Below are 15352 nucleotides of genomic sequence, written 5' to 3' on the forward strand. Positions count from 1 at the left end.
AAAATCCACGCTATTTTTTTTTTTTATTATTATTACAAAGCGGCAAAGATCATCATTTCTTTTGGTAAATTAATTCTGCCTCGTGATTTAAGGGTCTCTTACTCAAGCTTCTTTATTTCAAAATCGCAGTGAAATGAGAATATGAGATTTGTGGTTCAAATAAACTTACAATCCGTATTATTTTTAAAGAACTCGCAATATGAAGATGAGAAAGAAAATTATAAATAAAAAATTTTAATATTAAATTTATTAAATATATATTTAAAAATAATTATATAAAATAATTAATATAAGTTTCTAATTCGGAATAAATATTTGTGTTATTATTGCATTAAGTGATGTTCAATTTCAACTCATTTTACTTCCAGGAATAGGCTCATCGAGCTTAAATTCTCAAATATATATTTAAAAATAATTACATAAAATGATTATGATAAATTTTAGATTCAGAATGAATCTTAGTATTATTATTGTATTAAGAGAGTGTTGGGTATAAGGTAACTTGTTCAAAAAATCATAATAATATGTATTCAATAATTATATTACTTTATTTAGTAGCAATTTAAAATTTTTATACAACAGTAATTTTAAATTATTAGGGTGATAAAATCATTATTTTAAGAGTTGATATGATTTCCAATATAAAAGATAGAAAAATTTTATCAACATAAAAAAATAATTTTTAATATCATTTTTTGATTAATTTAATTTGATGAAAGATATATTTAACATGTCCTTCGAAAACTATTTAGTAAAAATTTTTAAAAATATATTTTTTAATAACTTATTTAAAATTTTTTTCTATTACAATTGAATAAATATTTATTAATTATAAAAAAATGAAATTATTTAATACTTTTTTAAAAACTTAATTGTCATCAAAATTGATTTATATTTTATAATTTTTTATAAAATAACATTTAATTATTTTATAAATTATTGATTTAATAAGTATTAATTTTTTTTTACTTTTTTATAAAATTATTTTTAATATTTAATATTTTATTATTTTTTTCATATAATAATAAATACAATGATTTAAGATTACAATTGATTTATAATATTATATCAAATATAATAATTTAAAATTATCAATAATCAAATCACCTTGATAATTTTATCATTATAATAATTAAATTACCATGATAATTTTAAAATTAATACTAAATCTAAGTAATTGGTGATCAATTTTAACTCTTCGTACTTAAAGCTAAACAATTGATTCGTTCAATTTAAAAAAATTAATAATTAATTTAATCGATTTTTATTAAACAAATAATCGAATTGATTGAAATTTTTTAAATAATTAATCATAACGAACTGATCAAAATTGATTTGATTCAATTAATTTGGCTAAATAATCAAATTTTTTTATTTTTTATTATGAATAGTTATTTAATCATAAATTCAATTTAATAAAATTCAAATTCAAGTATTATTCAAACTAAATCATTAAAGAATTTAATAATTTTAACAATATTTTATAAGAAAAAATAAAAAAAATAAAAAATTTGATCTTTACATATTAAAAAATTAGTTGTTCGGTTAGTTCAATTATTAATTTTAAAAATTAAAAATAGATTAAATTAATTAATTTAATTAATTTAAAAAATTAATTATAATTATAACTGAATAAACTAAATTTAATCAATCGAATTCATTCAATTTTAAATGATTTAATCGTTTCAAATCGATTTCTACTCATCCCTATTCATACTACTAAAGAAAGGGCTTATCAAGCGTAAATTTTCAAACAAAAACTCATCATTATCTTCATCTGCAAAATACTTTAACTCAATATAAAAATTTCCTTCAACTAAAAAATATTTTATATTTACTAAGAATTTGTAAGATTTGAAGATTCGAATATATAAGTTTGAATTCGAATCTATGTAGCATTTTTTTAAATAATTTATAAATTTAATATAAATGATTTATAAAACCTGCAGTTATCTCGGACGTTAGATTAAAAAAGTCTCTCCTCATATTAAAATTTTTTAGTAAAAAATTATATTTAAAATGTAATTAAATAAAATATATACTAATATTATTTATTAATAAAATAATAGTTTTAGGCTGGTTGAGCCCTATAAATCTAAGCGCAAAGTCGGGTTTGGGCGAACAGCCCACAATTTGCTCACAAATTTTATTGTTGTAGGTAAAAATAGTTGCTTTCTTCCTTTTAATAGCCATAATTAGTTGAGTGATTCCTTTAAGGTTTAACTACTTTGTTTTTTTGGCCAATAATAAACGAGAACAGATAGCCTAAACTTTTACCAATTATCTTTATTGCGATAAATGAATAGAATATTTAACAAAAAATTTGTAAAAAATTATTATTATTATTATTTATTAAATATAATAAATAATTATAAATAATATTTTAAAAATTATTTATTATATAAATAAATTATAAATATAATAAAATTTATTTATATTTAATTCATTTAAATTCAAAGATGTAATAATAAAACAAAATCACGAATAAATTTAATTTTATATTTATTTATATTCAATTATTAAATTTAATAAATAATCATAAAAAATAATTTAACATTTATTAATTGAATGAATAAATTATAAATACATTAAAATTCTTTCACTTTTGATTCATTTACGTCACTAATTAAAATAAGTGAATGGAATAAATTTTCTGTTAATTAAAATACTAATTAAAATAATATTTCTATTAATCAAAATTTTTACCAATGTCGCAAACAATCATATACTCAATTTTAATTTCAATAATCAATATTCAATTATAACCAAATTTAAATACTAATAAAATTTTTCATCAATTTTAATATCGTGAGACCCTGACTCATGACTCATTGTCTTTTTTACATTTCCCCCATCTGGGCTCGTTGCCGTCTTACAGCAAAATGTCATACAATTTTATTTGCTTTATTTTTTTAATTTTCAATTTTTAATCTTCTTTTTTCTTGAAGTTAAAAAGATACAATCTTCTTCACCCTTATTTAAGCTAAATTTGAAAATAAGTTTTAAAATGAATCAATCATAAAAATAATAAAAAAAAGTAATAAAATTTCAATATGAAGATATCTTGTTCTATATATTAAATTAATAATTAATTACTGTAATTATTACTACTAAATAAAACCAAAAAAAAAAAAAAAGAAATTCACGCGTTGCAACATTTTCTCACTCCGTTGCGGAGGCGAACAAACGGACACAGCCAGCAAAATTTTGTCCGCAAGTAAAACACATAAATTTCAATACGATGTCGTTAAGGCTTTTCTCTCATAAACTCATTTTGGGTGTCAGAAGCGGGGCCCACTCAGTCCACATTCCTTCTCTCTGTTCCCACCCAATCACGAGACCAAAAAAAAAAAAAAAAAAAAAACACTCTTCCTCTTTCAGGTTCTACTCTGTTTCAAACCTCAAGGACAAAAGAAGAAAAAAAAGTATTCAAAACCTCGATTTTATCGAAATCTCATCGGAGATTCTCTCCGGCGATGTCTACACCACCATCTTCGTCACCGATGACGCCGCCTTCCTCTCCCAACACCACTTCTTCTCCTCCTTCCTCGCCGCCGCCAACTACGAGTACTTCCGCCGCCGTCTCGCCTCCGCCTTCGTCAGCTGCTTCTCCGAATGGTACGTCAGGAGATGCGCTGCAGCCGCCTCCCAGCGATGGCTTGCCGCCTGGGACATTAGCGGGGCTTATAGTAGGCGTAGGGCTCGGGGCGTTAATTGTGCTGATTGGAGTTGGCATTTTTGTAATTTTCTATAGGAGGAAGAAGAGGAAGCTTGCTCAGAATCATCCTGGGGTTCCTCCTTCTCAAGGGCCTAAAGGTCAGTGAAAAAGATCTTTTTTTATTTTTTATTTTATGAAATAGTTACAAGAACTTGGTAATACTTAACACTACTACTTCTTAATTCAATTTTTATAATAGCAGTTTATTAATTCGATTTTTGAAGTGTTGTTTATTGCCATTTTGCTTAAATATTGTGCCGTTATTTTTTAATATTAATTTTATGAAGTATAGGTTTATTTATTTTAATGTGTTTGTTTTGTTTGTATTATCTTGTACTATTGTTCAATGATGTGAAAACTATACTAATCTACATTCTGCTAACTTTGCGTTATCTATTTTTTTTTTGTTTGTTTATTGTTGTTTTGGATATAATAATATCTTTTTTTTTTTTTAAATAAGATTTTTAGTTTAGTATAGTGAATCTTGAGTTTCTTCTTCATTATTTTTGGTGGAAAGAGACTGCGATCTGGAAATGGAAGGGGTTGAAGGTGTCAGGAATTTGAATCTTGAGTTTTTTCTTCATTATTTTTTAGTATTATTTAATTGGCTATGCTTTGAAACTTTGATTTTTCGTTTTCATTGGTTTAATTTGTATCTGGGGGCCCATATTTATCGGTTAGATTTGCTATGTTGACAGTATGTCATATTTTTCTTTCAAAGTTGACATGAATAAATTAACAGAGAATACCAAAAGATTGCAGCTTCGATGATTTGCGTTTATCAAGTTCTGGTTTTGAAGTTGTTATGAATTTGTAGTCTTTTGTTGATTAAGAAGTGGGTATCCGCTTTATTGTTCTTATCATGGTGGTGATTTCCCAATGTTTCCATACTAATTTGCATAAACCCTTTATAAAAGAATGAGATTCATCCTATTCAAAGTTTGTATTTAGTTTAAAGATATCTTTGTTTTTCTCTCAAAAGTTAGATGCACATGAGATATGCCTGTCCACACATGCATACAAGAAAATAATGCAGTCATGCATGTGCTAGTATGTGTGCGCGTGCACTCGCACATACTTCTAGGGAAAGGGAGTGGTCAACCGGTACTTACACTTTGGCAGTTTCATCTGCTGTGCTGTACAAAATAACTGCTAGTAATATGGGAGTTCGTTTGGGTCATGCTTGATTAGAAACAAATAACATATTGAAGGTTTTTTACGTGCCTATATTTTGATTCAGCTAAAGCATTCTTCTTTTTCATTCTTCTATGATATGTTTTAGTGGGACAGTTATCTGCTCTTTGTTTTTAGTCTAATGTCAATGGTCCAATGTTCTGAAGTTTAAAGAATTTAAACTAATTCTTGCATGCTTGTTATACATACAGTTGATCCTCAGCATTGGCAGCAGAATGCTCCTCAAGTTACTGTTCTGCCTAAGCCTACTCCTCCACCAGGAATTGCACCACTTCTTCATCAGTCACCGGTGAATGTTTATGTTTCTACTGAACCTCCTTCAACGAGTACTAGTTTGGGCTCTGAGAAACCATCACATCCTTCACCTCCCCCAGGAATGGCCATTGGACATTCCCTGGGCGCATTTACTTATGAAGATTTAGCATTGGCAACAGATAATTTCTCTGATCCTAACCTCATTGGTCAAGGAGGTTTTGGTTATGTCCACAAAGGAGTGCTAAAAAATAGGAAAGTAGTTGCAATTAAGCAGTTAAAGGCTGGAAGTGGACAGGGTGAGCGTGAATTTCAAGCAGAGGTTGACATCATCAGCCGTGTGCATCACAGACATCTTGTTTCACTAGTTGGATACTGCATTGTGGGAGACAAGAGGTTGCTTGTTTACGAGTTTGTTCCAAACAACACGTTAGAATTTCATTTACACAGTGAGTCATTTTGGTAGTTAAATCCCTCTCCCATCCCACCTGCTGTGAGAAGATAAGCATTGTCTAGCCAAAAAATAAAGAAGAAGATGAATGTTGTGGTGCTAATCATAATTTTGTTTCTTCTTGTTTTAATTACTTGCTTATTTTGCTGATATCATCTCTCTTTTGAAAATTTTGCAAAGTTTGCTAACTCATATTCGTGGTTTCTTTCTTTTCCTTCTATCTAGGTGCTTTAAGGAATTTTGAAGTTCTTAATTCAAATGATTTTTGATATTCTGTGTTATGGGTCAAACTCTATGTCAGTCATGAAATATTGGATTTTTTTGAAATGGTGAAAATGCAATAAATTTATTGTATATGGAAGTGGAAAAATGTACTGTTATTTTCTAGCTTGCTTCAGGATGGTGCTTGGCAACAAAAGTAACAAATGGTGGTACTTGTTGATGTTTGGTTCTTAGTACTGAATAATACTTGATAAAGCTTTAAAAATTCATAACTTGAGCTGTAAAAAAGTGAAGAAGTTGAAAAAAATATGTAAGATACTCATGCAGAAGATAAAAATATAAGAATTTAGGAAAAATAAAGATTGTGAACTTCTTGAATTTGATGGATAATTAATAGATTAGTCATATACTTTATATGAAACAAAAAGTGTTTATTTTCTTTATATAATCATGATACTAACTGGTTGTTAAACAGGCATAGTGGGCAGAAGTATAAAATTGAGATCACAACTTGGATTAAGGTTGTATAGCTGTATGTGCGTATCTTAACTATGGTAATTTGGTTTTAACTGGATGAAAATGAACATGCAGGAAAAGAGAGGCCGGTTATGAACTGGTCAACCAGAATGAAAATTTCTCTGGGTGCAGCCAAAGGATTGGCATATTTGCATGAGGACTGTAAGGATTGTTTACATATCTTCTTTAAGTTGTGAAGTTTCAGCACTCTCCAGTTTGTAGTCTCACAGTTTCTACTTTTCCCCCCTAAACATAAATATAATCAGGTCAGCCCAAGATCATACATCGTGATATCAAGGCAGCTAACATTCTTCTTGATGATAACTTTGAGGCAAAGGTATGATTTCAGTTATTCAAATTGGGTGCTATTATTACATAGCCTCAAGATTGATTTATCCCTTTGCCTCCTGAGAGCAAATGAAAGTTCATATATGTTTCTCAATATCATATCAGCTCTTTGGATGTCTCTTGGAAAAATTAAATTTTCATTTAGTTTTTGCATGACATTTCAATGAGCAAATCACCCTTTTGATTGAAGCACTGAATGGAAAATGAATTTGATCATAAGAGTTTTTAAATACTTTTATCTCAAATTTGGTGAAAACTTGTTAACCCTGTTCTGGATGTATTGCTGTAAAGAAAAATTCTTTTTGATTTGAATGACCTAAGTTCTGTACTTTTTGAACACAATTATTTCACTCTATTTTTCCTTTCAGGTTGCAGATTTTGGACTTGCAAAGTATTCTTTAGATACTGATACTCACGTGTCCACTCGAGTAATGGGAACTTTTGGGTAATATATGTATTTTTACTTATTTCTTCATAGCATTTGATATTTTTGCAAAAATTAAAGAAATTATGGCTTTCTCCATCTGTAAAAATCATTTGCATCCCTTCTGACAAGAATGTACACATGCAGTTACATGGCTCCAGAGTATGCCTCCAGCGGGAAGCTCACTGAGAAGTCAGATGTTTTCTCCTTTGGGGTTGTGCTTCTGGAGTTGATTACTGGACGCCGCCCTGTTGATAAGGCTCAACCATTCTTTGATGACAGCATAGTTGATTGGGTCTGTATTCCTTCTATCAGTATTAGTCCCTTTAATTTACGTATGTAATTAGTCAATCATGGCATATTGCCGGTTTTAAGTGATTTCTTAGTGTTAAAGGGGCAATCTTTATATTCTTTTCAATTGTTTAAAACCAAAGGTTTAAGGCATTTGCCAGATTTTCTCTAACAAACTCTAATGGCCTTCCAACCCCGTCTGAAATCCTTATGTAGTAGTGCTTGACCAGCATGGGATGAATAACAGATCCTTTCATTGAATTCTAGGCAAGGCCTTTGCTCTCACAAGCTTTGGAACATGGAAATTTTGATGCATTTGTGGATCCAAGATTGCTGAAGGACTATGATTCCAGTGAAATGACTCGAATGGTTGCTTGTGCTGCAGCCTGTGTGCGCCATTCAGCAAGGCATCGACCACGGATGAGCCAGGTATTTTGACTAACGGCTTAATATTAAGTTTTAGTCCTTAACGTTTTAATTTATAACATCTACATGTTCCAAATAATGGTAATTTGATGAGGTTGGGATATTTTATTGATGAACTTGGACTGTATGCTGTCATGTTACCATTTTCTGTCACTTAACCAAGCAGATAGTTCGAGCTCTGGAAGGAAATATATCTCTGGATGATCTGAATGAGGGAATTGCACCGGGGCACAGCAGAGTGTTCAGTTCCTATGAAAGCTCTGATTACAGCTCAACCCAATACAGGGAAGACATGAAGAAGTTCAGGAAGATGGCACTGGAAAGCCAAGAGCTTGATAGTAGTGAACACAGTGGGCACACCAGTGAGTATCATGCTAACCCATCTAGCTCCAGCACTGAAGGCCAACATACTAACCAAGAGATGGAAATGTCGAAAGAGGAGAAGGAAACCAAAGACATTAGCAGAAGCTCGTAACAATCTATTGCAAATTGCTTGGAAAACTGTCAATTCTTTTGCCACCCAGCTCTATTCATTATTGCCTTGTTTGCTACTTGGGGAAACCATTTCTAAAGCTAATTTAAGATTTGTTTGAGATGTGCATTCCCCTCCCCTCACCAGGTCTTTGGTTTTCCTCTTCTATCCGAAAATGTCAGCCGCCAACGATAATGAAATCAATATTTGGTTTAGAGGATTGGGTGGATTTTGTGAATTCCCACTGAAAACGCCTCGATTTCAAGTATATTTGATTGTTTAGAGTTCTCAAACCTCTATTGTCTGTATGTTTGATGTACTAATAGTCTAATACTAACTAGTTCATGCCTGGAAGTCAAGTGTTGTATCAATTATTACATATGAGCTTCAATAAATTGCAGCCAAGGGTGTTAATTTCGGTGTGTTTGGTAATTTTGACTCGAATTGTTAAAAATTAAATTATTTTATTTTATTTTTGTAAAATATATTAAATTTTAAAAATTTTAAAAATTAATTGATCAAAATTAATTTAATTGATTTGATTAATTGAATAATAAAATATATTAAGTTAAATTTTATTTTAAAATTTTATTTTTCGTATGTAAAATAAATTAAATAAAATGAGACAACAACATTCAAGTATTTAAGTGTAGTTAAAAATTTTAATAATTTAAAATGAAAGGATATTTTTAGTTATATATATAAAATTTATTATATTTTATTTATTTAATTTTTAAATTAAATTAATCAAAAATTAATTTTTTAAAAAAATTATTTTTAATAATTAATTAAAATTGATTCGATGATTGATTAATTGAATTAAATTGATAATTAATTAATTTGATTAAAATTGAATTTGAACAATTTCAATTGTATCATGTTTTTTTATACCGTTGTTTAACCATGCAATTTCTGATTTTTTTTTTTTTTTCGTTTTATCTTTTAGATTAGGATTGTAATTGGAAATCAAGTCCTTCGGATTAAAATCGAGCTTGATACTCTTAAACTGAGAGTCGACTTCGTAGCATATATTTTTACAGATAATTGTTATTTTTACATTGTTAGTAAAATTTATATATATTTCATAATCCCTTTTATCTTTATTCTCAAAGAAATTAATTTAGTTTGTTCTAGGTTTAAATAAATACAAAGTCATTCCACAAATACAAAGTCATTCCACGAGCGATGTTCTAAAATTATCATATGTTCAATGATTTATTTTTAATTTCATTAATTATATTTTAATGGATGATATATGTTCAACGATTTAATTTTAATTTCATTAATTATATTTTAGAGTATGAGTTAGAATTTTATATTTAAAAATCGTTTATGTGTAAGATAATTAACAAAATTTATTATTTACTTACACTTAAATATTTTTGGCCAAAACTTACACAAAATAAACTTACATAGGAATAAATACGAGGCCAAAATTTGAAAAAATATAATATAAATCCAATGAAAATGAAAAGGTTAGCTAAAGGGATACAAAAAAAAAGAAGGTAATTTCAACATATAAACATGGGCATTTTTGGAATATTGTCAACGGTCTTTCTCTTTGCTGTCCTTGAGCTTGCCTACTTGGGCGGCTGAAAACTATATAAGGATTTCGTTTTCTTTTTTAGTGAAATAAAATCCCACAATTTTCTAAAATTATTAAAAGTAATAATAAAATTTCTGAAATCCGATCCCATGGCTTCTCGTCGTCGTATGCTTCTAAAGGTCATAATTCTTGGTGACAGCGGGTAATTTTCTTTCTTTTTGATTTTAGACTTGAAAATCTTGTAAGATTTTGTTGCATTTCCATTTGAATTATTATTATTTGATTTTTTTGGCTAACATGTATTTTCTTTTTATCTTTATTTTTTTTTTTAATTTTCTAGGGTTGGGAAGACATCTCTCATGAATCAGTAAGCTTTGAAACTTAAATCCTGAATTTTTCTTTTTTCTTTTTAATTGTTGAATTTGGGATATTCAATATCTGGTTCTGGTGTTTTAATTATTATTTAATTTTATTGAAATTAGGTATGTTAATCGTAAGTTTAGTAATCAGTACAAAGCGACCATAGGGGCCGATTTTTTGACAAAAGAGGTTCAATTTGAGGATAGATTGTTTACATTGCAGGTAAAAAAAAATGTTCATTTTCTAATAAAAAATTTATTTTTATTTCCTTGATTTTACAACTATATTTAACTCTTTGCAATTGAATTTAATTTCTGCTGTGCCACATGATAATAATGCAGTTTGATTTTGCCAATAGTCAGTGTAGTCTGTTGGTAAAGTGAATTTCAGTGATCAAGGTTCAATCCCTGATAATCTTGAGCACAAAAAAATGCAGTTTGATTTTCAGCATTTGTATAAGTTAATATACTGTATGATATTGCCATCCTTGAGTGGCAAATGTCAATTGTAGAAACCAAGCCAACCTTTGACTGTTATTTGTAAATAAGCTTTATTTACATTTCTTAGTGTTGATACTCTTTTTTCTCTTTGTGTGCTTAGATATGGGATACTGCTGGGCAGGAAAGGTTTCAAAGTTTAGGTGTGGCTTTCTACCGTGGTGCTGATTGCTGTGTACTTGTGTATGATGTGAATGTCATGAAGTCCTTTGATAATCTTAACAACTGGCGGGAGGAGTTTCTGATTCAGGTAATCTTCTATTCAATGACATGTAGAATATCTTAATGGGAGAATGACTAATGTTGTTATTTTCTGGTTGAATGTTCAGGCCAGTCCATCTGACCCTGAAAACTTTCCATTTGTTGTGTTGGGAAACAAGGTTGATGTTGATGGTGGCAACAGTCGAGTGGTAAAATGTCTTCCACTCTTTTGACATGTCTTCTCCCTTCCATTTGTGCCTAAAGCTTTATTAGTGTTTTATTGTATCAAATGGAATTGTGATTTGTGAATGGGTTTTCAGATGATGTATAAATGAGGTTATTCCTTTCTGGTTTAGGTTTCTGAAAAGAAAGTAAAGGCATGGTGTGCTTCAAAGGGAAACATTCCATACTTTGAGACCTCTGCAAAAGAAGGATTCAATGTTGATGCAGCATTTGAGTGCATAGCCAAAAATGCTCTCAAGAATGAACCTGAAGAAGAAATGTAAGTGTCACATGTGTCTGAATAGTTTATTTATTTTTTCAATCATGTGCTTACTGTTACTAAGAGATGGTGGGAAGCAAAACTTTCATAAATCAATGATGTTCTACAAAGAACTTGATATTTAATAAAATGTTTATGCTGATGCATCAGTCTTCAAAGAAATAAAATAAAAATTTTAAATTAGAATAACATAACAAAGAGAGTGAATTGACTTTAGGAGATGTAACCTGGCCTTTCTATGATGGACAAGTTTTTACTTCTTCAATTGCAATTGAATGCTCTTTAAAGACATTTCTTAGGAACTTGTATGTGGGTTCATTTTTAATGTGATCTATCCATGCACCATTATGTGTGATATCTTTAAGGGAGTAACTTAATTCCATTTTTGAACTGCTTTGTTATTGAAATTCTTCCTTGGAGAGCTTTGGTTTATGTCCATGAGATCCTTTCAGTATCTTCTATTAGGTGTATCTTGTGATCTTATCCAAATTGAATGACAAATTGAGCCCCTTAGAGTTCAAAAACTAATCTGCTAGATATAGGAGTTTTTTTAATGGCCGGCATAAATGCCTCATGGAATTTCTTTGTTGTCTTATGCCTGTCTGTCTGTCAAACTTTTCTTAAACATGAAAAATGTAATGTCCATATAGTAATATGTATTTTTGCTTCTGTGCAATGGTTTGTAGAAAGCCCTGTGAATATTCAAATTAGATTGGATAACCACATTATATTAAGTTTGCTAATTGTCTGTGTTCAATTCTTGTTTTGTTGATGATGAAAGATACCTTCCTGAAACTATTGATGTTGCTGGTGGAGGACGGCTGCATAGATCGACTGGGTGTGAATGTTAAAAGAGTTGTTGCATGGGGCTCTTTTTTCCAGAGTGCAAAAACAGCCGCCATAGATTTCACATTTCTATCAGTTAATGGTGCATGTTCTTACAATTACTAATAAACCGGGGATGATAATACTCCTATAAGGTTGGATTTTGTATCATAAGTTGGTTAGAAAAGAAAAGTTGAGGTGATCCTCTTGTTGATTTCATTCGATTTACAAAAGTTGATTGTTTTTTGGTCCTGTTTAAAAGTAATTGTACCATGGTTCTTACTTTCTATGCCATGATCACTGATATTCTGTAATAAAAAATATGGAACCACTATTGTATTCCTATCTTGTTCTTCGGGTAATATGTATGAACTTTTGATGGATAACCTTCCTGAAATGTTGTAATCTATTGCAATTATATTTGTTTCATTCTTTATATTGTTCGATTAATTATTGTGCATGAGTTCAACCCCTAAGCCTTTTAAATTTAACTTGGTTAGAACTAGTTCCAAGCCCAATTGATTCTTCTGATTATCAAGACAGTAATAACTTAGAAGTCTAATGACCCTCTCAATCTGTTGTAAGTAACTCCCATACCTGGTGTCAAATTGAAGCTCTGCATACCAATTAGCACAAATAGCAGGAAGTTTGGACTTTGGACCATAAATTCATTTTTTTTGGGCCTGGAAGAATATAGGCTGAAATAAAGAAATCTCCAGAAATTTTGTGGGTAAGGGTAACTGTAGCTATACTTTCCCAAGTCAACTTGCGCAAAAACTCAATATTGGATTCTCTCACTCATTCTCATTCTCTGTTACTGGACCAAGGTTCCCTGTCTAGCGGAATCTCCCAATCTAAAAGCTTTTCCTCTCTTTGAATTCAAGGATTAGGGTTCTAAAACATTTTGAAAAAAATTCCATGGAAGCCAAGAGAGGACGAGAATCGACAGGGTTACTAGACGGGATCCTCCCTCCACGCCTGGAAGACGCGGGACTCGAGGACTGTGCTCTTTCGCCAGATTCTATACACGAGGCCTTCCTTAAAGCAGCCTTCGCTGTCAAGTCACGTGAGGCCACCTTCTTCCACTGTGATGATGAAGATGAAGTTGAACCCGGATGCCTAGACGACCCATTCCGCGAGAACGGTAAGTGCTCCTCCGACATTCTTGTTTCGCCACCGTGTCCGGACATGCCTGACCTGGTACTCGTTGTAGGGTCTTCGGACTCTGCCTCGGATTCGGTGGAAGAATGCGTTAAGGAAAAGGGAAGCGGTAGGGATAGGGAGGTGGTGCAAGGTAAGGATACAGCGTCTGTGGGTGGTGATGGTGGAGAGGCGGTGGACGGGAAGGGTTGTGTAGATGATGAGCAGAAGGGTTTGAAGATTGGAGAGAAATAGAAAAGGAAGAATGAAAATCAGGAGGAAGAGAGGGGAAAAGAAAAACCAAATCTAGTTGAGGGTTTTGTGTAAGTTCCTTCTTCTTGATGCTTAATGTAGCTCCTGTCTCTGCAATTTTTTCTATTTTGAATAGTTCAAGGGTGATGGATGCATGTGATCTATGATGAATCTTGCTGCTGTTTAATTCTCCAAAATCGTGGAACATGTGATGGTAAAACAACTTTTTCATTTAGTGTATCAGTATAGCTGCATCAGTTTGTTGATAATTTGGAAAAAGGATTTAGCTATATATCCACATTTTGCTCTTTCAATTATTACATTTATGCAAACACATAGGAGTGAATGGGAACAATTAAGTTTCATATCCTTCAATGGATCGGTCGTATTCCACCATTGATTCTCCTTTAACTTGTAAAACTAGGAATTGCAGGGCTTTAGGTAGAGCCCCAGACTGATAGGGGACTTTGGAGGTAGTAGTTCTAATGTATGAGTGGTTAGGTTTCTAGGTTGCTCTAAACCATGAATTCAATTGAGATGAGTTTCATTCATGTCTTAAGTTAAAGCTTTTGATATTATGACTTTCCGAGCATAACCCTGAAGTCATCAAGCATCTCGCGCCATGAGATATTTCATGGCCTGCTAATGGAGTCAATGTTTTCAAGAGCATCAGCTAAATACTGTTCTGAACTGGTTTCTTTATCATCAATTCTACTATGTTCAACAGAAAGTGCGAAATTTCTAAGTAATTTACACTTTTGTTGCTCCAATATGGTCAATTTGTTTGGGGGAAAAGATATATTTTCTGGGAAAAGAACTTCCACATCCAGAAAAAACCTTCGAATTTATGTGTGAATTGCATGTTTCATGGTGCAGAGTATATGTGTGCACTGTGCAGTTGAATTTGCTCTTTCTCTTTTCTCTTACATGGCATTTGGGCCTGTCCTTGAGGATTTCGCATTCTCATCCCAACTGGGCAGACAATAAGAAAATTGAGGCCTTGACGACATACTTAAGACAAAATCCCACGGATACTTTTTGCGAAGGGAGCTAACAAGTTGACACCAAGGTTCAATGCGATGGTTAATTTGGTTCCTTCATCTTGATCAATTAACTTTTTTCTGAAGTCCAAATCAATGCCAAATTTTCAATGGAAGCAGAGAAACCGAAACCAGCAGGGCTAAACACTCAATTATTATTTCCGCATCTATTATGGCCATTGAACTTTTCAAGTAACGGAAATTTTACAACTAAGAATTAGGGCTTTTATACAATCTTATAACAGATGTCACATCGTTCCACTCATCTGTTCCTCTGGAAATGCTACTGAGGAAGTGGTGGTTGATTCAGACGATGTACGTGTGGATGTTGATAATAGAGTTGATGGAGATAGTTACTGATCCTAAATTGATTGCAAGTGTAAACAGTTTGGAGTTTGAGGGAGTTAGTAAGGAGTAAAATGTTCAAGCTGGTATGGAAAATGTTGTGGCCATGAAGCGATGTTTTTTGTCTAAAAATCAGAAAGTTGTAAAATAAAATCTTGGGAGGAGATTGAAGAAGCTCTTAACAAGAAGTTATCCCAAAAGATAAAGAGAGGGAGAAAAGCAAAGAAGATACAGTTAAGGGAAGTCTAGTATAAAGGAGTTAAAAAGTATGCAAATGAATCACTATCCGATGGTGATTTTAGAATCGACTTCGGATCATTACAAAGGAAG

General features: G+C 31.2%; 3 protein-coding genes across 3 annotated transcripts; all 3 read left to right on the forward strand.

Moving 5' to 3' along the window:
* The first annotated feature begins 3270 nt into the window (after positions 1-3270).
* Positions 3271-8728, forward strand: LOC111278933 (proline-rich receptor-like protein kinase PERK15). The gene is made up of 8 exons (XM_022865694.2): positions 3271-3816; positions 5104-5613; positions 6429-6515; positions 6620-6690; positions 7070-7146; positions 7273-7420; positions 7684-7845; positions 8009-8728. Exons 1-8 carry the CDS (start codon positions 3477-3479, stop codon positions 8315-8317), a joined length of 1704 nt encoding a protein of 567 aa, XP_022721429.1. The 5' UTR covers positions 3271-3476; the 3' UTR covers positions 8318-8728.
* Positions 8729-9926: 1198 nt separating this feature from the next.
* LOC111278934 (ras-related protein Rab7-like) lies at positions 9927-12681 on the forward strand. The gene is made up of 7 exons (XM_022865699.2): positions 9927-10062; positions 10201-10227; positions 10343-10442; positions 10821-10967; positions 11047-11127; positions 11275-11420; positions 12202-12681. The coding sequence occupies exons 1-7, from the start codon at positions 10010-10012 to the stop codon at positions 12269-12271; spliced, it is 624 nt and encodes a 207-aa protein (XP_022721434.1). The 5' UTR covers positions 9927-10009; the 3' UTR covers positions 12272-12681.
* A 354-nt stretch (positions 12682-13035) lies between these two features.
* On the forward strand, positions 13036-13957 carry LOC149517614 (uncharacterized). Its single transcript, XM_089764669.1, has 2 exons — positions 13036-13389; positions 13459-13957. Exons 1-2 carry the CDS (start codon positions 13164-13166, stop codon positions 13638-13640), a joined length of 408 nt encoding a protein of 135 aa, XP_089620795.1. The 5' UTR covers positions 13036-13163; the 3' UTR covers positions 13641-13957.
* The last annotated feature ends 1395 nt before the right edge of the window (positions 13958-15352 follow it).

This window comes from Durio zibethinus, chromosome 8 (assembly GCF_047325235.1).
Source record: "Durio zibethinus cultivar Kanyao isolate XHJ-2024 chromosome 8, ASM4732523v1, whole genome shotgun sequence".
Lineage (NCBI taxonomy): Eukaryota > Viridiplantae > Streptophyta > Magnoliopsida > Malvales > Malvaceae > Durio > Durio zibethinus.

Excerpts from the sequence above, each read along its gene's own strand:
- LOC111278933 (XM_022865694.2), top strand. The coding sequence starts at position 3,477 with ATGTCTACACCACCATCTTCGTCACCGATGACGCCGCCTTCCTCTCCC. Across the intron at positions 3,817-5,103 it reads TCCTTCTCAAGGGCCTAAAG|TTGATCCTCAGCATTGGCAG; the intron begins GTCAGTGAAAAA and ends TTATACATACAG. Across the intron at positions 7,147-7,272 it reads CGAGTAATGGGAACTTTTGG|TTACATGGCTCCAGAGTATG; the intron begins GTAATATATGTA and ends GTACACATGCAG.
- LOC111278934 (XM_022865699.2), top strand. The coding sequence starts at position 10,010 with ATGGCTTCTCGTCGTCGTATGCTTCTAAAGGTCATAATTCTTGGTGAC. Across the intron at positions 11,128-11,274 it reads ATGGTGGCAACAGTCGAGTG|GTTTCTGAAAAGAAAGTAAA; the intron begins GTAAAATGTCTT and ends TTTCTGGTTTAG. Across the intron at positions 11,421-12,201 it reads AATGAACCTGAAGAAGAAAT|ATACCTTCCTGAAACTATTG; the intron begins GTAAGTGTCACA and ends TGATGATGAAAG.
- LOC149517614 (XM_089764669.1), top strand. The coding sequence starts at position 13,164 with ATGGAAGCCAAGAGAGGACGAGAATCGACAGGGTTACTAGACGGGATC. Across the intron at positions 13,390-13,458 it reads CGACCCATTCCGCGAGAACG|GGTCTTCGGACTCTGCCTCG; the intron begins GTAAGTGCTCCT and ends TACTCGTTGTAG.